This window comes from Petaurus breviceps, unplaced genomic scaffold, assembly GCF_028583685.1.
Source record: "Petaurus breviceps papuanus isolate PSGF00001 unplaced genomic scaffold, PetGlider_PUasm1.0 91133, whole genome shotgun sequence".
NCBI lineage: Eukaryota > Metazoa > Chordata > Mammalia > Diprotodontia > Petauridae > Petaurus > Petaurus breviceps.
The window spans coordinates 86226243-86253561 of record NW_027187419.1 but is presented as its reverse complement, the minus strand read 5'-3'; the positions used below and the strand labels follow the sequence as shown (position 1 = coordinate 86253561).

The following is a 27319-nucleotide window of genomic DNA, read 5'->3' as shown; positions in this document are numbered from 1 at the left end:
TTGACAAATCACCTTGTATGAGTAATGTTTTTATATGGCCTGCATAGAGATGTGGAAATATTTTATACATGTTTGTAGATGTAGAATGTTTCCATATTGATACATATAGAATATATGCATAGCTGCATGTTATTTGTCTTAGTCTTTCTGGGCACTTGGTAGTGTGTTGTGCATAGCAGATATCTAATGCACTTGCTGAATGGATAGATACATATATCCACATACATATACCATAGCATCACTAATAACAGGAGGTATTTTATGATTACACACAGATAGAAGAAAATTATTTAATCTAATTCAGTCTAAAAGAAAATGTTCAATGAGGGAAAAATTTATATTGACTAAAATAGCTATTATTAAAAATATTTGTATTATATAGTCCAACCTCCTTGACAGAAGCGCTGAAAACCAACAAAGGACATTTAGTTGTAGCCAACTTATGATCCCCTCTCATCCAGGCAATAGAACTATTAAATAATCACTTATATTTATATAGCATTTTAAAGTTTATAAAGTATTTTCTTCATAAAAATATGGTGAGGTAGAGGGTATAATTAACAATGTCCCTTTTCAAGATGAGAAAATAAGGCTCAGATAGTAAGTGACTTGCCCAGGACCCCACAACTAGTGTCAGGCCTGGAATTGGGAGCTTATTCAGTGCTTACTGTTCTTTTCACTGTTGGGTGCTCTCCCTTTAAGCTTAATTGAGGTTAAATTCAGTGCCATTCAATTCAGTTCACTAAACTTTATTAAGCACCTACCTCCTGCACAAAAAGAATCCTGTTAAAAACCCTTAAGACTAAAGTTAGTGCCCGCCTAAAGAAGCTTACTCTGGAGCTGTTCATTGTCATGCAGTTTGCCTAAGTCTTTGCTTCTCCAGAAAGCCCACTTTCCTTGAGACTTATGTATGGATTAGAGGTTTAATTAATAGCTTGTTCTTTTTCAGTGGGGGAGGGGAGATGATGTATACATTATCATATGTGGTCACTATCTTTTGTTTTCCTTATGTTCTTCTTGGTTACAAGTGGGGGATTGGGTTCCAGAGCATGATATGGGAGTGTTCTATCCATAAATGTGATGTAAAAACAATGTGTCAATACTTTTTATTTTTTAAAAATATTTTTCTCATGCAAATGTCAAATATTTTCCACTTATTGAAAATAGGGAGACAAAACCCAAAGTTCTTCATACTGTATATGAGTACTTATGTCCTGTTAGAGGCCTTACAGTATCCCAAGACAGTCTCCATAAGAACTCTATGTGCTGCTATACCATGGCTGGAAAATTTTGAATTATCATTGAATTTAATTTTAAGATCTTTAAGTCATTAAAAATCTGAAACTGGAAAATGACTCCCAAAATTATCAGTACCATACTTCTTCTAGACAGATTTCCCTGAATGCACAGGGTTGCTATGAATACTTTGCAAATGTCAAAGCACCATACAAATGTGAGTAATTTTTTTTATTATTATACATAGGTTTTGATGTTTCCTAATTTAATGGTGGTTAGACCATCATATTCACCACATGATTCAGTATTAGTTTACAGAGTGTGAGTACACTAAGAAGGTCAAGTTGGTGACAGACTTGGGGGGGGGAAGGGGGAGACCCTGGAAGAATCAGAGGTCCTTAGCTTAAGATTTAGAATCAGGAATTGCTGATGTCATGATGACATCATGTTGTCATGACAACATCAGAACTTCCTGTTTCTCCCTCCCTTCCCTCCTTGGGGAGCATCAATTCCAATTTACCAATTTGTAATTTGTGACCAATTTACCACATGTTAGGTGTATTGTACAATTCTTTTTTTTCTTTTTTTAAAGCAATTGGGGTTAAGTAACTTGCTCAAGGTTACACAGCCAGTTATTATTTCTGGGTGTGGTGCTGAGTATCTGAGCCCAGATTTGATCCAGGTCATCCCGACACTGGAGCCGGTGCTCTTACTCGCTGTGCTACCTGGCCGCCCCAATATTGTACAATTCTTAAAAACCTCTAGGAACAGAAATTCCACAAGATCTTGATTATGCTTTGGAAAGTTTTTACCATTTATCTAACTAAGGTAAAATTCAAATTAATCCCAATTTTGATTTCTCTTTATTTTAATTTCTCAGTGGATGACAGTTATTTAGCATCTTCATCATACATTTCAGAGATACTATTAATTCATGCCGCATCCTCTTCTAAATTCAGGCCAAATAGTACCCATTTTATGTTGTTAAATCTTTTGGAGTGAAAAAGGTAAAACCAATTTATTGGAGTTTTTTTCTTTCTTCTTAGCTTTAAATACTTGTAAACTTAGTTTTCATTAAGATTCCATGTTTCATAAAGATATGTTTCTTCTTCCTTGAGGTAGAGAACATAGCAAGACACTTTGTTCCTTTTTCAATCACTTACACTTTTTATTTGCTTAACTTCTCATATTCCTTTCTAAAACACAGCTCCTGTCTTCTCCCTGGTTGTATCATTAGAGATGGCTATAACTAGCTATGTTCTTTGTCCAGTGCTTCTAGCCAAATCTGTTAATGGGTCTGTGCAATGATAAGGCTGTTTAATAGTGTCCTCAAATGAGCTCCTCACTTTGCTTTCTCTCCCTTTATGTCATGTATTGTAGATGGTTGTCTTGTTTTCATCTTTTTGGATGAGTATTAATTTTAAAGTTACCTATTCAGTTCTTCCTTTCTTAATGTGGAATTTTCATAATTCATATTTTCAGATATTTGACATTAATCTTTAAACATTCTGAAAATGTATGCTCTTCCATAGGCTTGTTTGTAGGACATGGTTATGGAGATTAACAGCTCAAGAGCTAGATTTCCATAGCCAAATAAATTGGAAGACTAAGGTACCCTTCCAGGTAATTTAGGGGGAAAGAATCCCACTACTATGAGTCTCTGAAATATGGAACCAATTTTTGCTTGAGTTACCCCAATAGTTGCCTTTTTCTACTTTTAATAGTAGCCCACCCTTGCTTATTCCATTTATAAGCAATTACCTTACAAGTGACAACAAAATAAATTATTAATTTCATTACTTTTAAGTTTACCACATGTCTACGACAAAATGACATGACAACTGATTTCAGTGGAAGTCAATTTTAAATGAACTTGCAGTCTAATTTCTAATGCTTCCTTTTTTCAGAATTTGTATAATGTTTTACACTTACCAGACTTTTAGTAAAATAAGATTAAGGACTGTGGGGAGGAAGGAGTCCTTTAATTGAAGAACAGCTGAAGAAAATAAATTTAATTTATAGAATACTATTCATGCTAAAGATGTGAAATGAACTTTAAGTTTTACTAGCTCTTCTGTATATAAAAGGAGTCACTTAGAAATAAGTTATACTAAGCTAATTAGTTTTTAAGTCAAGCACTTTAAATTTGCAACACACACACACACACATATATATATATGTATATATATATATATATAAACAAATTTATCAATGATGTTTAGATATTTAGTTGGCATACAGAAGTCTAAGTAACCCATAAACTATATCTGAACTCTACATGTTTGTCCTCTCTCCATCCCCCTATTTTTAATGGGAAAATGCATTTCAGCTAAAATCTCAGGACTCCAGACCCTTATCTTCCCCAATCATGGTCTCAATTTCTAGAAAATGATGCTGCCCCCCTTTTTCTCAACTTCCCTGAAGAGAAAAGTGATTCTTCTCCAAGAATGAGAAAAGTTCCATCCCCATGTGGTAGTGGCAATAAGAAGGCATCAGGCCCCTAGGAAGAGATCCCCAACACAGAAGTCATTCATACTTTTGTAAGGGATGTTTGTTTGTCCTATTACCCATCTGCTTATCTTAACAGAATTACAAGAGTCTGACTTCTACATAGTTAAAATCCAGGAAATGAAATCACAGAGGAATTTTTTAAAATTTAAAAGTTCATTCGAAGTCCTTTATAACATAGCCCCCTTCTTCCTTTCCATTCTTCTTATACCTTACTCCTCAATACATACTCTTCAATCCAGTGACATTGACATCTTTATTGTTCCACGAACAATATGCAAGTTACCAGACTTTTTTCTGGCTGACCACCATGACTAGAATACTCTCCCTCCTCAACTCCACCTGCTGACTTACCTTACTTCCTTTAAGTCCCAACTAAAATCCCATCTTTTACCATCTTAATCCAGTTTCTTCTCTCTGTTATTTATTTTACATATAGTTTACTTTGTATATATTTGTTTGCATGTTGTCTCCTTCATTAGATTGTAAATTCCTTGAGGATATGTTTTTGTTACATATGTTTTTATACATATGTTTTGTATCCCCAGCAATTAGCACAGTGCCTGGCATATAGTGTAGTTGATTAATACATGTTTATTGCTCAATTAATATAGAGACAAAAAGTCAACAGTTTCTGACCTCAAGAATTTTACATTTGTGAGAGGAAGGTTGATTTTACAGCATACATGGATCTGTGATCTCATTGGTTTGGGTGGTTTCTTTATCATGGCACATTCCAGCCATCCATGTCATCTCATTTTAGTGATTTTTGACCATGTTCTTCATTAGTTTTTTTCCACAGAGGCTCCCTTTGTCTTCTACCCATCTAAGTTTTTTTTTAACATTGTGTGGATAGGGCAGCATTCAGGCTACATATCTAACCATCTCTTTGCTTCTGACACATGGACCACACATCTCTTTCAAATCATTTAGTTCCATGATAATACCTTACCACTTTTTGCATTTCCTCATTGGAAATGTATTAAATCCTATTTGTATCCATTTGTTTCCATTGATTCATTACTTTACTTTGCTGGAGATTATTTTGTTCTAAAAATTTTAACCAAGTGACCTAAATGGAAAAACATTTCTTTTTTAAAAAGATGGGTTTTTGTGGAAATTAGTTTGGAATCTTTAAAATCCCCATGCAATTTAGGAAATGCATTCCATCTTACTGCCTTTGGCCTACTCAATTCTAGGCCCAGTTTATTACCCATTTGCATAACCTGTTCCAAATATATGTACAAATTTCCAAATTTGAAAGATTGGACATCTTACTGTATGTAACAAAATGCTTTATTCATCCATTTATTTTTTCCCTCTAGATACATTGTTAGTCTTGTCTCATGAATACTTATGAATCTCATTGAGATTGCCCTGATATGTTCTGGACCTTAATGAAATCAGCACAATATCATGAGTAAACGAGTATCTGAGGGACCTCAAAATCTGCTGGGAACCCATTTTCCATTTGACTCTTTTATAGACAATTCAACATGACCATAGAGAACACCTTTGGTGGGCATCAGTCTCTCTATATATATTATACCTCAATTGGTATTAATAACCAGAAAATCATTATCCCTCTTGAAGTCTTTGTCAAGGAATTTTAAATGATATTAATATATGTATGAGAGAACTCTTGTTGGGGGAAAGACTTTAAACATCTATTTTGTTCTACCAAGTCAAACTGTTTTGTAGGGTTTGTTTGGTTTTTTTTTGTAATCAACAGTTATGAATATAGCAGAATCATGTTTGTTTTTTTGTAATCAATATAATGCATATAGCAGAATAATGTTTCTTTTCACCTCTTTTAGTTAGTTGTGTTACATTAAAGTTGTAATCACTAAAGAATTACTTGCAAAACTTTCCCTGTTCCCTTTCCATAATTTCATTAAGGATATCCTCAATATGTATAAATCATTTTCATAGGTATTTTATAAAGATGAAAAAGTAGGCATTTGGGGAATGATAATATCATCTATGACTTTTTTTCCCTAGGAGAATAGTGAATTATATTTTTAATTATCCACAACTTTATTTTGTCTTCAGTTTTTTAATAGAATATCAATAATGATGTGATTAATTTCTTCCAATAGTTTGTCAATGCACTGTTTGAAAGAGATCTCATGTTAATAACTGGTCTGAAAACTGCACAATTCCTAGCACTTTCTTCACCCTTTTTTTTTTTTAGTATTCCTTCACTTGCTGCACAAGATTAATGGTTTTTAAACATTTTTTCTCCATTTCTTATGCTGCTAATGGCCAAGAATTTATTGCCTGGTGACCAAGCTAGTGTTGATTGCTTTCTCTATACTTTTAAGATAGTTTCACTGACATTATCAATCTCAGTTTCCCCTAGGATCAGAGTTAGCAGATTTTCTATCACAGCAGAACCTACTAGACTATGTGTACTATTTATATAACTCTAAAAAAAAAACACCTCAAACCAGGATTACTTCCATGCTAAAAAGAAGTCCATTTACTGTATAAATATGAGGTAATTTGAGGAGGAAAACACTAGCAAATGGAGAGAACAGGAAAAGTTCCTATAGCAGGTGGGACTTAAGCTGAGCCTTGAAGAAAATTAAGAATTCTAAGGTGTAGGTGAAGATGTACATTCCGGACATGAGAGAAAGCTTTCAAGAATACAGAGACAGCAGATAAAGAATATTGTTTGTAGTATTTAGTACAATAGCATATACATGCACTCATTTTCATAAATGTAAATCAATGATGATGAGTTTTCCCACAGAAGAGGGGGTTATTTTATTTTCCCAAACCCTCCTCATAGTTTATTCTCCAGAACTGATTACTTCATTATATTTTCAAAGTTCTCCATGATTGGGCCCCACCCACCACTCTAACTTTATTGTCCACTTGTTCTTAACCTGAGGTCATAGACTTCTCTCAAGCCAAATCTCGTTATCCCCTGAGTATACTATGAACTTGTAAATGCTATTCCTGTGGCTTGGAATAGTATTCCATCTCTGTTGTTTTCCCTTTTTTTTGGTCCTTTATCAACTTGACAAATATGAATATTTTAATATATGAAGAAAAGCAAAAAGATTACACATGAAACTGTGAACTTATATTAGATACAGTCTTTAAAAAGCATATTCATTTATCATGATAGTAACAAAACTGCCATTCTTAACTCTGCTGTCTTCAGAATTTCCTTCTGTTCCCTTCTGTGTGTTTCTTTAATATTTTATTGATGCTCTTTTATTTCTTTTTTTTTTCATCATTATCCTTACCCACTCATTTCTCCCCCTTAAAATTCTCCCTACGTAAAAAAGAGTCCTCCACTGTGAAAAATAAGTGGGGTTAAACAAAACAAATTCACAGATTGGCTATTTCAGAGAATATATGTCAGTCAACAAGCATTCACTAAGTGCTATATACCAGGCATTGTGCTAATTGCTGTGGGTACAAAGAAAAGTTTAAAAAATCTACCCTTGAGGAACTCACATTCTAACAGGGTGCTATCATGCAAATAACCATGTACATTATTAGAGGGAGTCTCAGATGGAAGGCACTAGCATACCAACACTAGCAAACCAGGAAAAACTATTGCAGAAGATGGGATTTTTATAAGTGAGCAGAGAGAGCATTCCAGACATGAGAGAAGTGCCTGTGAAAAAGGCATACAGCCCAGAGATGGAGTCTCATTCATTTTGTTCTTCTAGTTTGTCACCTCTTGGTAAAGAGCATTATATCCTTTCTCCAAATCATATTCTGCTCAAACTCCCAGATTGAGGCTGCCTCCATGAAGTGTTCCATGAATAACTGGGAGTCACACTGTTGTTTGTTCTACATCCTTGAAAAGGGTTTCTGTTTTGGCCAGAAACCATTAGGGTCTTCCCTTCCAGACTGATTTTTTTTTAAACTAGGTTTAAAAAAAAAGTCCATACTTTACCTCATTTCTTACCTACCCTTAATCACTGAATGGCATTGCCTCAGTCAAACTGAGACCAGGGACAGATCTAAACTTAAAAAGGCCAAGGTCTCCCACTGCATCCAGGGCCATCTTCAGTCACCTGATCTATATCTTGCCACTGGATTCATATGACTCTGGAGGAAAAATTGAGGCTGGTGACTTTGAATAGCCCTTTCTCATTTAAATCCAATTCACTTGCAAGTCATGGAATCACTTTCCTGATGTCATGGTTCTCTTCTAGAACAAAGGAAAAACAATAACCTGGGAGTCACACTGATGTGGTTTTTGAAGTTCCATTGCATTTTATAGCCAATATCATAGAGTTTATTACTTAATTGTTCTCTAATTGCTCTGATGTTGTTCCCCAACTAGATTATTGGCTCCATGAGTCAATGATCAGTTTGATACCTCTATTTTTATCATCTTCCTTACACCAGGCATAGTAATCTTGGGTACATAATTGATACTCAATGAGCAATTATTGACAGATTCAATTGCAATTAGAATTCTAAGGGCGGCTAGGTGGCGCAGTGAGTAAAGCACTGGCCCCGGAGTCAAGAGGACCTGAGTTTGGTTCTGGCCTCAGACACTTGACACCCACACAAAAAAACTAGCTGTGTAACCTTGGGCAAGTTACTTAACCCCAAATGCCCTCCAAAAAAAAAGAATTCTAAATTTTACTTTTGTTGCTCAGTCTTCTCTAATTTAATTATTAGAAGCATTCAGAAGTGGAAGGATTCCAATAGTAGCCACTTTGGGAAGTAATATGTTACTTTCCACTTGAAGTCTTTAAACAAAAGTTTGTTTGACTAGTTGACATATATACTGTTGAGAGTATTGTTATTAATATATGGATTAGACTAGATGGAAGGGGTTGTGGTCCCTTCCAACTCTGAGACTTTGACTTTCTGGGACTTCTCTTTTAACAAATACCCACATTCCTCAAACCTGGATCCTTGAGTAAGCTGGGTGACCCAGTGAATAAAGTGCTAGCCCTGGAGTCAGGAAGACCTCAGATAATTACTTTGAACAAGTCACTTCTATTGCCTCATTTGTAAAATGGGTATAGTAACAGCACCTACTTTATCTCAGGGTTGTTGTGAGGAGTAAATGAGATAATATTTATAAAGTGCTGAGCAGAGTGCCTGCCTGGCACAGTCAGAGCTTAGTAAATGCTTGTTTCCTTCCTTTTTTCCAAATTCCCAAACAGTGAACCTCAAACATATCTCCCTTCAATTAAGTAGTAATGTAATTCATTGTTAGTTATTAGTCTTGGCTAGTAGAAGGACAAAACACAAACTCTTCTGCTCTATTTACTGAAATTAGTTTTAAGACTATTATAGTATTGCTGCTAGGGACTATTATTTGTGTAATTCCTAGGATTGTAGACTATAGAGGCATAAGGTACTTCAGAGATTATCTATTTTAATGGCCTGTGATCTAATTCCTTTATTAAAATCAAGGTTCAAGAAATTTCAACTGAGATCCAAAGAATAAAATCACAGAATCTCTGAGTGGGAAGAGACCTCAAAGGCTAATCCATACCTGAATAAAAGCCCCCTCTACATTTGTTTCTCCTCTAGTAAAGAAAAGAACCCACCACCTTCTAAGAGACATCATTCCAATTTTAGATAATTTTTATTGTTAAATGTCCCTTGGATCAAACTTTAAATCTTCAGAGATAGTGAGTAATAAAGCTAGGATTAAAACCTAGGCTGTCGGATCCATTGATCTTATTACTACTGTATTTTCTAGAATACATTGTTTTTATAGTAGGGTGGGTTTTTTATATGTGATTTCATTTGTATTACTTAATTTTCTCTTCATACTTGCACAGTTTCTTGTTCTTTGACAAAGCCAACCAACCCATATGATATAATTTCCCTCCTTTAAATCTACAGGTCTTCACTATACCATTTGGAATACACTTCCACTGTCTCTCCAACCTTGTCTCCCTTTTCCTTTAAAACATTAACTAAGAGTTACCATCTGCACAAAGCCTTTATGCCTCAATCTCACCAGACTTTGTTACTGTAATTATTCAGTCGTTTGGAATTTTATATAGCACTTATAAGTAGTTATAACTAGATACATGTATATGTATATGTGTGTACATTTAATAAGTGTGTTTGTTTCCCACTATTTCCTCACTTCTATTGGCCTTTGCTCATGCTATTCCTTTGACTTGGAATGATCCTACCCCTGCCCTTCCATTTCCAATCACTGTCCTTTAAGGCATGGGACCAAGAGCCCCTTCTAAGTAAAGGGCTTATTTCCTGACTACTCTGGCCCACACTGATTATTTATTGCTAGAGCATATTTAAATGTTCTCTGTCAGTATTTGTTATGAGAATAGACATACAAAGAAGAAGCTGTGATTTCAGCATTGAGAGCTCTAGGCACAGAAACTCTCATTATCCAAGAAAGACCATGCCTTTCACTTAATAGATAAGATTTTGAACTGTTCAAGGTACATAAAATTTAAATCATTTTTCCAAACTAGCAAATAGAAGAGGATGGATTTGAACTCTGCTCTTCCTGACTCCAAGCCTACAGTGTAACCAACTTGCCATGGCTCCTTCTGTGTATTTTACCAAAAAAAATTGTAGAGACGTACTCAAGATATGTATTTTTATGCTTCTGCTTTTCCTGTTATATTGGATTTTTTACCGAAATATTTGTATTTGTCCTGGTTTTTTTTTAGGGTCTTTTTTCTTCTTTCTTTGTAACCCCTACTTGCATACAGATTGAGCAATGTATTCAAAAGTGTTCTTGACTACCAAACATAGGGTTTCTTAAAAAACATAATCACTCTCATTTCTCATTTCAGACCATTCAATTTTTATGATGGGGTTTGTAAATCTGAATCTTTAAGAGTTTAAATTTACCTTTTATTATAAAAAGAACTATTTCTTTTGAAATTATCTTTTAATTCTGCTAGATATTTTAACCTTTTACTAACATTTAAAATTTTCTTTTATTATTACAAAATACCTGGTCAAGGACCATGACACTAGATTCCACAACATCCAAAAAGAGAATTGTGACCCTAAAATAGTATCACAAAGAAGTCAATCCATGAAGCTGGTTTTTTGTGGTTTAGCTTGTGGTTTCCTGAGAGTCAGGCCATGACAGCTGAGGTTGTCCAGGGCACTTCTGCTGATAGTCCACAGGTCTGAACTCCAGGGGTTTGTGGGCAGGATGTTCTCAGTAAAGAGTATGAGGACAGGACTTTAACCCATACAGCATTAACAAAACATGTTTTTTTTTTTCATACTTTGGTTTAGCAATATGCAGTTGAGGGTCTCAGAAACAAGAAATGGTGAGAAGCAGGTTAATTTAGTGTATTAGAGAGAACAGAAATAATTGTGAGGGCACGCAGAAGTCTCTTAGAAAAGGATATGACATAAATAGATTACAATATATATGAAATATTAGTTGTATCTAGTTCCTGAACATCCATTTTGAAGCTAAAAGTTTTACTCAGAATTCAAACATCTAAGCATCTGGTATTTTTTTTTTCATGCAGGAAAGACTTACCTGTGTTCTTTTCCTCACATATTTTTTGTACAAGTAGAACAAAGACTTGCTAAATTTCACCAATTTACTGAAGACAGTTTTAAAGAGTATTTGATGACTTCTAATGAAGGTAGCAGGCTGTGTGTGTGTGGGGGGGGGGCGTGAATAGTTTACAGTTTGTCATTGCTGAGGCAAGAACTAGAGGTAGTGGTTTTGCTAGAAAATTAATACAGAGAGCATCTTGTTTTCCCTGCCAGTAATGATTCCAGTGTCCTCATTTCTTAGACAACTTGAAACTTTATTATTGGCAATAATACTAATAATAGTAGTAACTTTTATTCAGTGAGGTATTAGGGCAAGAATCCAAAGATGAACTTTAATTAACAAAAAAATGCAGTTATTTAGTACCTACTATGTGCGAGTCTCTGTCCAACGGTGGATTACTGAAGTGAGTTTTCTGTCACTGACAGTATTCAAGCAGAGACTGACCACCACCAATCAGGATGTTTTAGATAAGTTTAACTAGATGAGCTATAAAGCTATATATCCTTTCTTACTATGAGAAAATAAGCTCCACCAGATAGATACTATCAGAAATTCTATTTAAGACTTCAAATCAGAATATGGAAAATAAACTTGAAACTATGTCTATTTGTGCCTAGTTCCTGTGAGCTCCTGCTTTAAAACATAAGTTTCTGTCCCTGTTAAACATAATATGAAAGGATTACATTGTTTGTCCAGGGAGGTGAAGGCGGACCAGATAATTACAAAGAAATAATCCTGAATTAGTTGGAGCAGAGTTTGGGGGGTTTTGTTTTTCTCTTCTAGCAAGTCTAAAGTCTAAAGTGAATCCTTTTGCGAAGAGGCCTTTTAGCAAATCTAAATCGAGTCCTTTGGTATACAAAACATGAGGTACATAAAGTGTTTCCACACGAGTATTTGACTTTAATGTTTTAGCTATTTGTTTTTTGAGGGGGTGGGCAGGGTTGTACAGATTAAATGTCTATTTGCAATGTGCTGTGTAAGTGTGGTATTGGTAATTTTGTTTATCAAAGTCAGTCATTTTGGGGAAGGAAAGTGGTGAATGCAGAGAATAGGAATAGGTAAAGAAGGGCAGGGGGACTAAGTTAGATTTCCTGCCAGAGTGCCTTAGTGATCTGATCTGCTAGGGGTTTAGAGTAGGGGCGCAGTGCTGCCACCACTGGTGCTTAGGGAGGGGAGAAAGAGGGAGGGGAAAAAAAAAAAGAGAAGGGGGTGGGGGTGGCTGGCTACACCTAGGAATGTGCGGTATGTGGGGAACCAGACCCAACCATTGTACCGGGGCAGGGGCCGCCAGCAGCTCTTTCTGGTCTCCGAGGTACCAGAACGCCGACCCAGGGGAAGAGGACAGACTGCGCTGTAGCCCAGGGACTCGGGTCCCTTGGAGCTGTGGCCATAGAGCCTGCTGTGGCTGGCGCGGCGTTGGAGCCAGAGGTGCCTGGAAGAGGCACAGGGCTCTCCTGCTCCACCCACTTCCCCTCCACACCCCCACCTCCTCCCCACGCTAGGCGCCCTCTCTGGGCGGTGGTTGAGGCCGTGATAGGTGGGACCGGTGGCGGCGCTGCTGCTGCCGCCTGGAAAGTCTCCCCTGTCGTCTGATCAATGAACTAACTCCCTTCCATGGCAGGCAGGGCGGCTGCTCCTGCTTCTACAGCCTCTCCCGCCCAACGCTGCTTTCGGAGCCCAGCAGGAGGAAGAGGCTGCAGGAGGGAGAGGAGCCACAGGGGGAGGGGACGGGGGCATTTCCCCTGACTTTTAGCCGAGTTCAGGAGGAGGAGGAGGAGGAGGAGGAGGAGGTACTGGAAGAGGAGGAGGAGGGGACAGGAGAAGTCAGCACCGCGGCGCCCGCAGGAGCAGCGGCGGCGGTGGCGGCGGCGGCGGCAGCGGCGGCAGCAACGGCAGCAGCAGCAGCAGCAGCAACAGCAGCAGCAGCAGCAGCCCCAGCCTAACCCAGCCCAGCCCAGCCCAGCCCCGGCCCCCGACGCCTGCAGTCCAGCGAAAGGGAGTTTCCCCCGACTAGCCTCGGAACTAGTGGCTTCCAAAGTTGCCCCCTCCCCCATCCTTGCACCCTGCCACAAGCCCCCCCTCCCCCGCCCTTCAAGGCTTCAGGCAATGATTTTTCCCAATAGCAGCGGGAATCCGGGGGGCAGTGGCACCAGCCGAACCCCCTTTCGGAAGCAGGTAAGAGGTGGGCGGCGCGGGCTGTTGGAGAGTCGGGGTATGGAAGAATGAGTGCTGAAGGTTTGGGGGAGGGGGGTTGTTGGCGCGTTGGGGACGCCGGGACTTAGTTTTGCAAAAGGGGCTGCTTTTGGAGCCGGGGAACAGCTGAGCCCTTTATCTTTCGAAGCTCATAAAAGGGACCTGGGTTGGTGTGGTGACCTTGTTTGTGAAGGAGTCGGTGGCGGCGGCTGAGATGGGCCGCAGGTCAGGCGACTTCAACTGGCTGACCTTAGCGGCGGGGATACAAACTCACCCCCTCTCCTCACGGCGCCCCCCCCTCCCCCGCCGCCCTGGGGACTAGCTGGGTAGGGTGGGGTGTAAGAGGAGGAGGAGGAAAAGGAAGAGGAGGGGTGGGTAGAGAGGGGGGGGAAGAGAGAGAAGGGGAGGCTAGCGAGGCGAGGCTGGGCCAGGTTTGGGTTTGCTGAGCATTGCAACAAGTTTTCCAGTGTGTTGTGTGTGTGTGTGTGTGTCTGTGTGTATGTGAATAAAGGGAGTCCGCTTGTCGCCTTCGTTTGAAATCTTCAACAGAAACTTCAAACTGCATGTTTTAATTTCTCACGAAACGAGGAAAACCAAGATTTTTTTTTTGGTAGTGGTGAAGGGGACACCGAAAAAAAGGGAACTTAGATTGTCGATTTCTTAGGTTTTCAGTTCTAAAGTAGCAGAGGGAAATCCGGTGACATTTTGATTGAAGAGATACTTTGGATAAGACTGAGTCATACACATGCGTTTTCCTATTTTAATATAGTTTCATACTTTTTTTTTTGACAGATTGAGCTCCAAAGGCAATTTAATGGTTAGATCAAAATCTTGTGCGGGAGGGAAAAGGACTGCAAAAGGAGGGAAAAAAATAGTTTCGAGCTCATCTTGGGTGGCTGCCTTTTTTGTGTTTTTTTGTTTTCCCCAATCCTTTTTTTCTTACCAGTGATTATTGAAGCTATGTCATAACAGATCTTTTAGAAAGGCAGGAGCAATAATCAAACTTAGTTTTATTTCTTTAATGTGCACTTCTCTGTTTATAAAAGGTTAAACTTATTTAGAGGTCTGTGGCAAGATGCTAGTTGAAAAACAAAAACATTAAGCAGCTATTTTTCCTCAACAATAAGCCTCTTGTGTCTAACCTTAACAACTGAGGCAAATCAATTAAGTTATTATCCCAATAATGATACAAAAGAATCACATCCTTCGATGTGGACTTTGGCACCATTAAGAATAGATACATCATAACTAATGGCAAAAAATGCCTCCTAACTTTACTGCAAGCTTTCAAGGGATTATTGATTTCTTTTAGCTCATTTTTATCCTCAAATTAGCTTTTCCTTTAAACTCTAAAAGAATTTGAAAATAAGTCTAATTTTGGTAAAACAAGGACTTTTACAGTCTTAAAGTACCAGTTTTGTTGAGTTCCTTATTAGCTTTCACTTTAGAATGGAGGGCTAAGGGACTTTGCTATAACCTTATGTAGGCAAAACTCTGATTTTGAAATCAACAAAACTTTTGCTTGGGCTAATAACTATTAAATGAAGACTGATATATCCATAAATATAAGTTTGGATCCTGGCTGAAACTTTCAAATTAAAAGTTTAGGAAATACATAAAAGTATACTTAATGTTAGTTAATTTAGAATAAATGTCTGCTTTGGCCACACTTGCATAAACTTCATAAATGAAACCAATTTACTACAAAACCTCTCCTCCTCCCTCCCCTTCCCGCCCACCTCAGGCTACCTGAAAAGATGGTTAATTATGTAAGGAACTGTAGGGCCTTGTGTATTCATTTATTTGTTGTCAGGGCACTGCGGGGTGTTAGCTGTGAAATGAGGGAAAAAGGGCGAGGGCGAGGCCTTTTACTGTAAGGGGCTGTAGGTTTTGTGTGTGGATGGGAGATAGCCTGCTGGTCTGGAGCACACTGATAAGATGCTCTTCTTTTCATAGGGCACTCCTTAGATTCAAAGAGCTAAAAAGGCTGACTGAATCAGAAAAACAAACAGACTTTCTTTTTTTTCTATAGGCAAAGAAAGAAATGAATGTGTAGGCATTATACAGACACAAGACCCCGGGTACCAGTGGTATTTGACTCAAAGGTTTCTTTTGTTAGTATTTAGCTGTTCTGTGGTGAAAGCACACTTCCTACATAGGGACCTGGTTACCACGAGTGACTTTGTGATCTCATTTGAGCTCAGGCTCACTCAATGTGTGTAGTCTTGTGAGTGATTGTGTAGTTCGATTGAGTTGGAGACCTTGATTTCATCCTAACTTGTTCATTTTAGAGAGAATAGTCAGATAATGTAGTTTGAGTTTAATCTAGAAGTTAAAAATTTTTAGAACAAGTTAACTTTTCTGATTTTTTTTGGAAACATTTATGAGAGGAAAAGGTTGCGTTTAAGGTATAATTAAAATTACATTTGAAATTAAAATGAAAGGATTCTGAAATACAAGCACTACATATTTATGTGTATATACACACATATTATCAATCTTGTAATCTGATATTAAGACAAAATTTGAGAATATTTAAGTAACCTCAGTCTAGAGATCTTTAAAAAAAAACAAAGTGGAAGAAAAAGTGATTTGGGTTAGGTGGTGATACTTGTAGTTTGACTTGGTTTGTTGGAATTATTGTTGGCAAAGCAATATTTCCTTGAATAAAAGAGTGCTATTTCTTCTTTTTAAACCCTGTCATGTTTCCAAGGAGGATATGGAGGAACCTACAAGATATAGGTGGGTGGTGTCTGACTTTTTTTCCCCTCTAGTATAGAGAAGGAGTGAGCTCTGATCTCTGAAGTCATCAGTGTTAAACAGGATTTTCCTGCATCACAGGCAGATGAGCACCTTAGAAATACGCCTACTGAGCTCTAGTCAAACTTAGAATCCCTTGATATAAGTGGTAGCTCAGTGGGTAATGACTAGACAAAGGCAGACTGCAGGTATAAGTCTGAGTTGAGAAATGTAAGGGTGCATTCATATCCTATCAGTTACATTATAGTATATGCGATAATTTTATGTGGATATAATATATGTTCTCAGTAGCAACTGTTCTCCATTCCCCCAACCTCCAAATCCCAAACTCTTCATGCTGGTATGGTGGTCTGTAAAAATAAGGCATTTTCATTGGGGGATGGGGTGGGCAAGATTATGGTCTTGTAATTCAAAATCTAAAAATAAAAAGCACCACACTTTCTTTTCTTTGTTATTACTAACTGACTACCTTCTGCTTGTGAGTCCTTTTGATGCTGATTTTCATGCAATAGTTAGTTCATAGATGGGAATGTCACATGCTTTGTATTTTTAAATTGGTCGAAGTTTTTTGTTGTTTGTTTTTAGAAAAGGACTTTGCTAAAAAGTAGCTTGCTGCAATTCTCTTTCTGAATGATTTCAGCCAGAGTTTTGGAGTATCTGGATTATGGGGGGGAGGGAGGATTTAATATGGGGAGAGGGGAAAGATAGATTTGCAGACCAACCGTGGTTCTACTTCCATGTTGTTAACATTTAATGAGAGAAATGTTTATCTCACCAGTGTAAGTAGATTTACATACTTTGCTGCTTTCAAGCAGATTAACTGGGCGTAGCTGCACGTGAGGAATTTTAACAGTGATTCAGTGTTTGGCCTTGTTCAGAGAATGACATACAAAGCTGTTGATTAACATCTTTTTCATGCAATTCTGTTAATGAAATTTATGTATTGTTTTTTAAAGTTTTAAGATGAAGGTTGCACATAGGTATATTTATATGAATAATGCTAAAGATAATCCCATTTTGTTGTTTTTCCCCCATGAAGCAAGATGATAGATTAAAAATCAAAGTATCAGAAAATAAAACTGATTTTCCCATGTAAAGTTTTATAGTCAGATCCCATTTTCATTTTGTAAGCAATCTATACCACATTTGTGTTAGATAGTTCTTTAAAAATGGATGAGGAAGGAATAATGATTCGAAAATGCCTAGCTGCAGCCATTAGGAAAGAACTGAATTCCGTATTAGTGCTTCCCCATTTTTTCTGCCAAGTGCCTCTTTGGCATCTCACTAAATTTTCCATACTCTTTTTCACTAATTTAACACATTTTTTTCTTTAAAAAAAAAAAATACTAGCGTTTGGCTCTCTCCGCCCCCCCTCTACCCCGGGTAAAATGTCCACATTGTATCACCACAAGTGGATAATTCTGTCACTCTTGAAATGATTTCTGAGCCAAATTACTTAAGGCTTGGCCAGGATTTTTTTTTTTAATGTTATATTCTATTTCTCCTTTGTCTATGTAACCAAGAATGCATTTCTAAATCACTGAGTTAACTGAAATATTGTAAATAACAGCATCATTTCTTGGATTTATGTAATCCTTTTCTTCCAGGAAACTTTTTGATAATAAGCTCATCTTCACAGATACATAAGTGAAATAGGGAGAGGATAGTCATTGTCATAATTAGTATAGAAATTGAGCCAGAGAAATTTAATGACTTGAACAAATAAGTGGGTAAAACTTCAGTTATTTTAGTCCAGTGCTCTCTGCCTGTAAGTAGACAAAATAGAATGGAATGTGTGAGGTCAGACCCAACTTATGACATGTAAATTTCCTACTTTACTCTTGACATCCAGGAAATGTATGCTTCTCAGGGATAACTTCTCTGGGAAATCTTTTTCTGTTAATCATTGTAATCTACTTTATTCCTTGGAACCTATTTATTATAGGGGGAAATTATGTATTTTCAAAATATTTTTCTACCTTTTAAGTCAAGAGCTATTTTTTTTAAAGTAGGGGTTGTCTTTACATGCAGTCATTACATTTCCTGGCTTTGTGCTGCTCTGTTTTGTTTGCTGCCTAGTAAAGATCTAGCCTTTACTTGTTTTCACCTCTGCAAGCTGCTTGGATGATTTCTCTTGAAGTCTAGAGAGACCAGTGAAACAACATGTGTGCCCCTAGCTGAAAGAGTAGAACAAGGATTTTGTTTTGTGGTGATCCATAGCCTCCAAGAAGTCATAGTACCTAAAAACAGGGTCTGAAAGTGGAACTCCTCCTTGCACAAGACTTGTGAATATGAAGAGTGAGACAATAGTCAAAATCTCTTTGAAATGAGTCATTTTTCCTGCCCCTTAGAATGGAATAGAATATTTACAGCTGGCAGCGTCCTTAGAGATCATCTCATCCAACCTCCTGACTTCATAGATGAGGGAAATAAGACCCAAAAACATTAAATGAGTTTCCTGAAGTCAGTCACACAGTTTCCAGAAATTAGTGGCAGAACCAAGAAGAAAACATATTTCTGTCTCCTAATTCCGCAGTCTTTCTACTCTATGCCCCTTACATACAAATCTTTACCTCCATGATACTTTAAAAAACAAACAACCAAATTCTTTTGTTCTTATTTTACAATATAACCTCATACCCCCTACTAAATAAGATTTTTTGGCGTCTAGGGAGAAAGAGAGTCAAATATTTCAGTCACTAATTATGTATTTTAAGCTAAAAGTTGAATTATCTGGAAAGAACAATATCAGTCACTGACAAAACTGATACTTATATTTTATAGTTGCTTATATTTTAACAGTTTTGCTCAATAACATAATATTTTTTTGGTTCCTTTTCTCCTGAATTTTCCCATTTTGTCAGTTTGGATTTCAGCAATTTAAGTTTTTTAAAGTTTCAACTGTAGAGAAACCTTCCCTTAGACATTTCATATCTTTTTGGTATGTTTTAAAATAATATCAAGGAAGGAATTTTTTCTGAAGCTGGGATGATATTCAACATTTTTTAAAATGGAACAAATGAATTTCTGACTTGAAATACCACTTAGTCTGAATAGTCTTTGATACTTGGCATTTATCAAGGATCTGGTAACATCCCTCTAGTTTTATCCATTATAATAATTACTATTATTAACCTTTATGAATTATTTTAAAGTTTGGAAAGTGTTTTACCTATATAATTTTATTTGAGCTTCACAACAACTCAGTGAATTAGGTATTATGCACTGTCCTCATTTTACAGATGAAGAATCATACTCGGAGGGTGACTGTGACCCATGGCCTTATAACCAGTAAGAATAGAAGACAGAATCTGAATTCAGGTCTACCTGACAGTGTTAACACCTCCTGGCCATGTCTGCTATGATATTCAAGCCTGTAGAGGGCTATAAAAATGAATCAGAATCTGTTCCTGTCCTCGCAATGTTTAGAATTTACTTGGGAAGAGAAGATATGCACACAAATAGCTATAGCACAGAATGCAATGTAATAGATGAGATGATGTAGTGGGAAGAACACTGAGCTTATAGTCAGCATAATTATGCTGCAAAAAATTCTGAGAGATTTAGTTTTTTTTTTATAGTTTTTTTTATAGTTGAGGAAACAGAGGGCTTGCCCAGCATCACACAGCTAATTAGAGGAATAACTCTCAATTTTTGAGATTTCTGAAAAAGGACACAAAAAGCTTTGGGAAATCATAGATCTTGTTATTTCCAAAATCAAGTGACAACTACTGACTTAAATGCCCGCTTATTCATTCCTACAAAGTCTTTTTGAGACCAATCTAAACACATGCCAAGGTCACAAAAGACTGATGGGTCTTACAGTCTGTTATAAAATATAGACTACAAAAATGGTATTTAATTCAATATATAAAAATGCTGTCTTTGCAGCATAGCTCTTTTCTATCTAGAGTTTTCCTATAATAATTGTGTTCATTGAGCCTTTAATTATTAGAGAGAGATAAAAAGAGGAATGTGCAGTCAACAAAGTTGTTTTCCACTGAAGTAGAAGAAATCTGGTGAAGAGTCCAAAATGGAAGGGAGCATTCCTCTAGATGATCATGATGTAGATAATAATAATAAAGCTAACACATCATACTTTAAGGTTTGTGAAGCATTTTACATATATTATTTCATTCAACTATGCTTGAGAATGGGGACAGAAGAAGCAACTTAGTCACAGACTTGTTCATAGTCACAAAGTAAGTGTCTGAGGCAGGATTTGAGCTCAAATCTTTCCTAACTCAAAATCTAGCCTTCTGTCCATTGTGCTGCTTAGATGATGAGTTCCTCCAAATGCTTCTACTTAGAGATGGCATTGTGCCGATTGCCTCAAGCTTTGGAATATTATGAGCTTCCCAAGGGAGATCCATAGTTACTTAAAGAATTTGACCTAACTACAGAGAAAAATAAAAGTAAGTTAATGAAGAATACATGTTGTCCAGATTGTTAGGCAGTAGGATGGACCAACCCAAAGAGCTAATCCATCAACATAATTATCTTGGATAGACATTGTGAATGGACACTAATTGAACCGAAGGAACAGAAAAACATGTTAGATTATATTCTATCTGGAAAATTACACCATATTTTTTAATGATCCCAATGATCTCTCTGAAATAAAGGCCTATCCCTTTAACATCAGTATTCCTCCAATGATGCTGTGTGGTTGAGTTAATTACCTTAGGGTCTGAAGAATTAAAGTTGAGTTTTATTCCAGTGGAGGGATGCATGGTGGGCATGAGTGGGCTGCAAAATGTTTCCAACTAGGAGTTGTACAGAAAACAGTATATAATAGAGAGCATCAGAGAGACATAAAACTGGAAAAGAACTGGTTATCTGGTAATAGTATTAGATAACAGAGGAGATGTCTGCTGGTATTTATTCAATGTGAAGAATTCAATGTCTTCCTGTGGAAAATTTATGGGAGTTTATAACAAGAAGAAGATAAAGATGAGTTGTAATCTATATTATCAGAGAGGGTATATCTTTAGTGCTATAAGTCAGAGATCCATTATATAAATGTTAAGTTATTGCAATACATCAGATATGTGTGATTTGGTTGATGTGGTTGTTTCTTATATTGGCATAGACCACAACCCTTCTACAATTTACTAGTCTTTTTTTTAAGCAATCGGGGTTAAGTAACTTGCTCAAGGTTACACAGCCAGTTATTTCTGGGTGTGGTGCTGAGTATCTGAGCCCAGATTTGATCGCCAGGTCATCCCAACACTGGAGCCAGTGCTCTTACTTGCTGAACCACCTGGCCACCCCTACAATTTACTAGTCTTAATAGGCTTCCAGAATTATTATGGTTGGAAAAACAAATCATCAGTCTGATAACCAACCAAGCAATGTATTGTTCTGAACTTGGATTGTTCTTTTGATGATAAATATATAGTCTGTTATTGTTAGCTATGGTGACCACCCTATTGATCACTCAGTTTTATAACCTTACAGTGATCTTCCCTCATCCCCGTGTCTGAGAAGAGAACTCACTAAGCCAATACTTAAACTTAACATGTCCAAACCCAGACCCTTCCTTCTTCCTTTCTTCCTTCCCTTCTTCCCCCCTTTCTCTCTTATTCTTTTTCTCCCTGTCTCTCTTCCTTCTTTCCTTCCTTCCTTCCCTTCCCATACCTCTTCATTAAACCTGTCCCTCATTCCAACTTCCCTTTTTCCATGGATAGTATGACAAGCTTCTCAACCATCTAACTTCAAAGTCTCTTAAGTTCTCTCTTTATCACCTCTGTCCAGTTAGTTGACAAGTCTAGTTGAGTCTACTTCTATCGTATCTATCACACTCACACTGTGGCTACTCAAGTCAGGCACTCATCACCTTCCATTTAGATTTACAAAGGCTTCTTAATTAGTCACTTCCAATCTCTCTTCCCTAATCCATCCTTCATATTGCTGCTATATTTAAAATTTTAAAACACAAATCTGACTGAATGATTCCTCTACTCTAAAATCTTGAGTAGCCCCTTATTGTTCCTAAGATAAAATACAAAGATCTCAGGTTTGCATTTAAAGTCCTCTTCAGGCTGGCTCCTATCTACTAGACTTATTTCATATTACTCTCTTTGGTTTACTCTGTGTTCTAGCCAAACCAGCTGTTGTAGCTGTTTGATATTCATAATATACCATCACCTGCTTCTTTGCATTTGCACCGGCTTTACTAAAGGTCTGAATGTACTCTTCACCTCCACTTTTATAATCCTTGTCTTCCTTCAAAGAACATCTCAGATGCCACCTCCAATTTTGAGGCCTTTTTTGATTCCAACAGTTATTATCATTCTTTCTTGTTGAGGTGATTTTGCTTATACTGCATATACATCATGTCCTCTGAGTAAAATTAAGTTAAGTAAAATTAAGAGTTAAGGACTTTAATTTTTGTCTATATATCTTTATCTCAGTGCTTTGCAAGTAGTCAGTACTTAGTAAATGTTGAATTGAATTTTCTCCCTACATTTTCTTTGGAAAATTATCTCATTTGGTCCCATGAGTTCAATAATCATCTCTTCACAGGTAACTCCCAAATCTGTTCATTCAACCCTAACACCTCCCTGAAATCTATTTCTACGCATAAGTAGGATGAGGGCAAGGATAGTATCTCACTTGTCTTTATATCTGTCCACAACTGACAACTTAGCACTCATTATTTGTATTATTCATCCCCCTGTGAGTCACTAGAAGTGGGTATTAATCATTAGCTTTGACACATCTGGGAGGCTCTCTCTTGTGTCCCAGGTAAATTCAATGAGAACTTAGGAAACTTCCTTCTGACAGCACCTCAAACTCCTCACACAAATATGGTTCAAACTGATCTTACCTTTCTCTAAACCTATGGTTCCTCTTAACTTCTCTGTTTCCATTGATGGCAACACTAATTTCCCACCTAGATTTAGAACCTCTGTTATGTAAAGTCATCCCAAACTTTTCACCCTCCTTCTCTGTACAGTTACCAAGTTTTATTGATTTTACTTCTATAACAGCTGTTGTACAAGTCTCTTCTCTACTCCACATTCATCCCTAGTTACATGGACTAATGTAATTGTTTCTCTCCCTGAAGTCTCTCTTTTTTCCTATATGTTCTTTACATAAAAGCCAAAATAATCCTGGACATAAGCTTTAGAACTGGAAGAAACCATAAAAGATCATCTAGTGTAATACCCTCATTTTACAGATAAAGAGACTGAAGCCTCATTGAAGTTAAGTGGCTGATTTCTAATCTATATCCTTTGATTCCAAATCCAGACTATGTAATGATTTCAAATCAAAGGTCCTGAAAGGGGACTTTTTTTTCATCAGGAAATGGAGAATTCTGGTGGATATTTTCTATTGCTATGCAAAAATTCCCTTTGCATTTTATTTACTTTTATTCTGAGGAGGAATGTTCTTATAGCTACAGGTCTGATTACCCTACTTTAAAAAACAACATGAGAGGATGCCATTGTTTTTCATGTTGTATTCTCTTGCTATAATACAGTACACTTTTTTTTATTATACTTCTGATTCTTTGATGTAAATGAAAGCTTCTCAGTGAACTAATATACTAATTTCTCAAGGTTCTATTAGTTTTCTATTCTTGAAAATATTAGCAAATAATATGCTTATTTTACATCTTTCCACAAATACATTCATGCCATTGTGCTCCACAGACATGCATAGCCATGAGGTTTCAGGATGGGGATAAATGAGTTCTCATTCTCTGGTAAGAAACACACTGGACCCAAAAAAAGCATAGGTGTTACTAAAGAAAAACCAGTGTAATCATGAGACTGTAGTATGGCATAGAAATACAGTGCTTAATGGTGAATGATAAATGTCTTTACAACCTATGAAGGAATTTGCCAGCTAAGGTTTTTCCATTAAAACTAAGAAATGTTACTTTTTCTTTATTCCATTTTGTGGGACTTTAAAAAAAACAGTTCTCCAAAAAGAAGTTACTCCATTTCAAAAAGTGTGCTATTCATCACATTATCAGGACTTAAATTATATTAAAAATCAGTATCCACTAAAATATTTCATATTCGTTAAAAGAAAGAAAAAAAACCCAGAAAATTAGCCACAAGGAACAGATTAGTTAATCAGTTGTCCCATGTTTGATTTAAACCCAAGAACAAACTACTTGGAGAAAGATTTCCTTTTTGATAAGAACTATTGGGAAAATTAGAAACAATTGTGCAAAAAAGAAGTTTAGACCAATATCTAACATTATATGGTGCAATAAACTTGAAATGCATGTATATAAGATCGGGATATAAAATGTTATACCACAAGAAAAATGTAAGAAAATAAAGATCAGGTGCCTTTCATAACTATGACTGAGGAGAGAATTCTTAATGAAACCAGGGATGGAGGAGTCATAAAAGATAAAATAGATAAATTTTTGCAGGAATAAAATCAATGATGAAGACAACTGAAATAGAAATAGTAAAGTGGAAAATATTTGGATGAAATATCACAGATAAAAGTATGATATCCAAAATATACAGAGAACTATCACAAATATGATAAATAGTTAAAGGATAGGCATAGTATTTTTTAAAAATTTCTTATTTTAGTTGATCATGAAAACATTTCCCTAGTCATTAATAACAATAAGAGATTACAAATTAAAACAACTTTGAGGTAAGTCAATATTTGGAGACACTATGGAAAGATAGCTGTTGGTAGAGCTGTGAATTGTTCCAATCATTCTGAATTTCAATTTGGTATTATGCAATAATAGTGACTAAACTATCCATAGCTTTTGACCCAGTGATCTCACTGCTGATTATATACATCAAAAAAGTAAAAAAGAGAAACTACAATCCAAAATTTTCATAGCAGCAGGATTTACAAAAAGAATGCTGGATTTGACATCAGAAGACCTTCCATTTGAAATGTAAGCCCTGCAGCTAAATTAGTATTTGACTTTTATCTAGGCCTTAGTTTCTTTATCTCTCAATGAAGGGTTAGGTTAGGTGAACTCTATTGCTTTCTTCCAGCTCTAAACTGATCTCCACAGTTTCTAAGTTCATACTTCTTTTCCACTTCCCCATGCAGTCTGACAAGGAAAAGTCACCAATTAAAGGAATATTTTAGGCAATTATACTGTAGCCCCATACAATGATAGAGCTAGACGGGCCCTTAGGGAATATCTAGCCTCTTCATTTTACAGGTGAGAGGCTTGGTGAAGTAGGGTACACCTTGGGATTTTCAGTCGGAAGGCTTGCATTCAAGATTTCTGGCTCTGATTTTGGGAAAGTCACTTAACCTCAAAGAGCTTCAGTATGTCTGATCTGTAAGATGAGAGAGACCAGATGATCTCTAAGAACCTATCAAGTTGAAAATCTTATGCTATGCCCAAGGTCAAACAAATATTGTCAGAGCCAGGACTAGAATCCAGGAATCTCCAGACTTAATTGAAAAAATCCAATAATCTCCAGTACTTTTTCACTTGACCACTGTTCCTTGGCATCATTCAAAGTTTTCTTATTTGTTAATGGGAAGTACTACCATAATTCAGTAGATTTGTAATGTCAGATGAAGAGATTTCAACACATTCCTTCTTTTAATTCTAAGCAGTTACCTGTATTCTCACAAAAGGCATCCATAGCTGACTCAGTGCACTGCAGACTTTCCCTTAAACTTTGTAACATTGGGTAGGTACGATCATGCCACTCTTAACTTTCCATGTTACTCCTTCTTATCAGCCTTCCTCTTCTCTGATAGAGAGAATATATATACCTTTTATATACCTTTTACACTACTACATAGAATTGTTGGCAATATCATACAACATGTAACACTATCACTTTATTACCTTTCTGGTTGTCTACAGTTTTGATTCTTCATAGATGATAGTGTTCCTTGATTTATAACCATGTAACATCACTAGAAGGATAGTGGTACAGAAAGGTGAGTATGTGTTTTATAAGGTCATTAGATTTTTATATTTGTGACAAAATATAATAGAATTTTTTTTGTAATTAAATTTCACCTATGTGTCATTTTGCAATTATTGCTTATGTGTTATCTGATTGGGGGGGGTGTTATAGTATAGTGCTGATATGCAGTAAGTACTCAACAATTATTCTTTGTTATTTTGAGGAAAGTATAAATCAGTATCTGCCAGCTCTTAAATCCCCTTTAGACATTTACAAAATCAAAATCTTGGATTTGAGAAGTCAGATACCTGGTTTGAAATGTCAGTTGACTGGGAAAAAATAAATATGTTAAATTAATAATTTTCATGCTTTATGTCATCTCCCTTTTTATTTATGTACTTTATATCTTTTCTTATGTCTTTAGCTTTAATTTTCTTTTATTTCATTTTTTTTGGAGGGGGAAGGCAGGGCAATTGGGGTTTAGTGACTTGCCCAAGGTCACATGGCTAGTAAGTGTTAAGTGTCTGAGGTCGGATTTGAACTCAGGTCCTCCTGACTCCAGGGCCAGTGCTCTATTCACTGCACCACCTAGCTGCCCCAAACCTTAATTTTCTTGATCTTTTGATTGTAGTGAATTATTGTGTAATATTGTAGCTATTACTCTTGGAAGCCTGAATATCATGCAAAAATTTATACTTGTTTTTTTAGGTATAAATTATGTAAAAGCAATCCAAACTTTTATGTAATACCCTATATGCATTATACTGTGATACACTTTAAAAAATATTAATGTTTACATATCATTAATCATTGATCACATAGAACATTTCAGTGACCAATAAAGCATTTATCTCTCAGGTAATGTTAAAGATTTTAGCTTGCCCATCACTTATGAAAAGATGTCTGTTCCAAGAGTTCTAAAAAGGTTAATGAATTTTTCAGTCATTGAAGCATGGGGACTTAACCTTGAATGTATCAACCACCATTTATATAAAACTGAAATCCTGTGGCATAGTGTTGATACTTTAAATATGGTGACCTGAAGTGAAAGTTCATCTATGCATCATATGGTGTCATGGTGATCTGGCTTCTTGTAAACATAGAATTATTTGTAGTTGTTTCTTTTTTTCAAGTGTTGAAACATATAGATCCTCAAAGGACCTCAGAGATCTCCTGGTCTTAACACTTTGCCCTCTGTAACTGCCATCATATTCTGGGATGCAATCTTAAAAACCTAATCCCT

At 36.5% G+C, this 27319-nt stretch overlaps 1 protein-coding gene across 3 annotated transcripts in view; it reads left to right on the top strand.

Moving 5' to 3' along the window:
• RBMS1 (RNA binding motif single stranded interacting protein 1) overlaps nt 1–27319 on the top strand; it is a 258018-nt gene that overhangs the window by 67401 nt on the left and 163298 nt on the right. The window contains exon 1 of one of the 3 annotated variants that reach the window (XM_069079676.1): nt 13142–13423. The exons of the other annotated variants lie outside the window; for them this stretch is intronic. Within the exon in view, the coding sequence (XP_068935777.1) occupies nt 13355–13423 (69 nt within the window). The 5' untranslated portion in view covers nt 13142–13354. Of the gene's footprint in view, nt 1–13141; nt 13424–27319 lie in introns of those variants that run through there. 3 annotated transcript variants of the gene reach the window in all.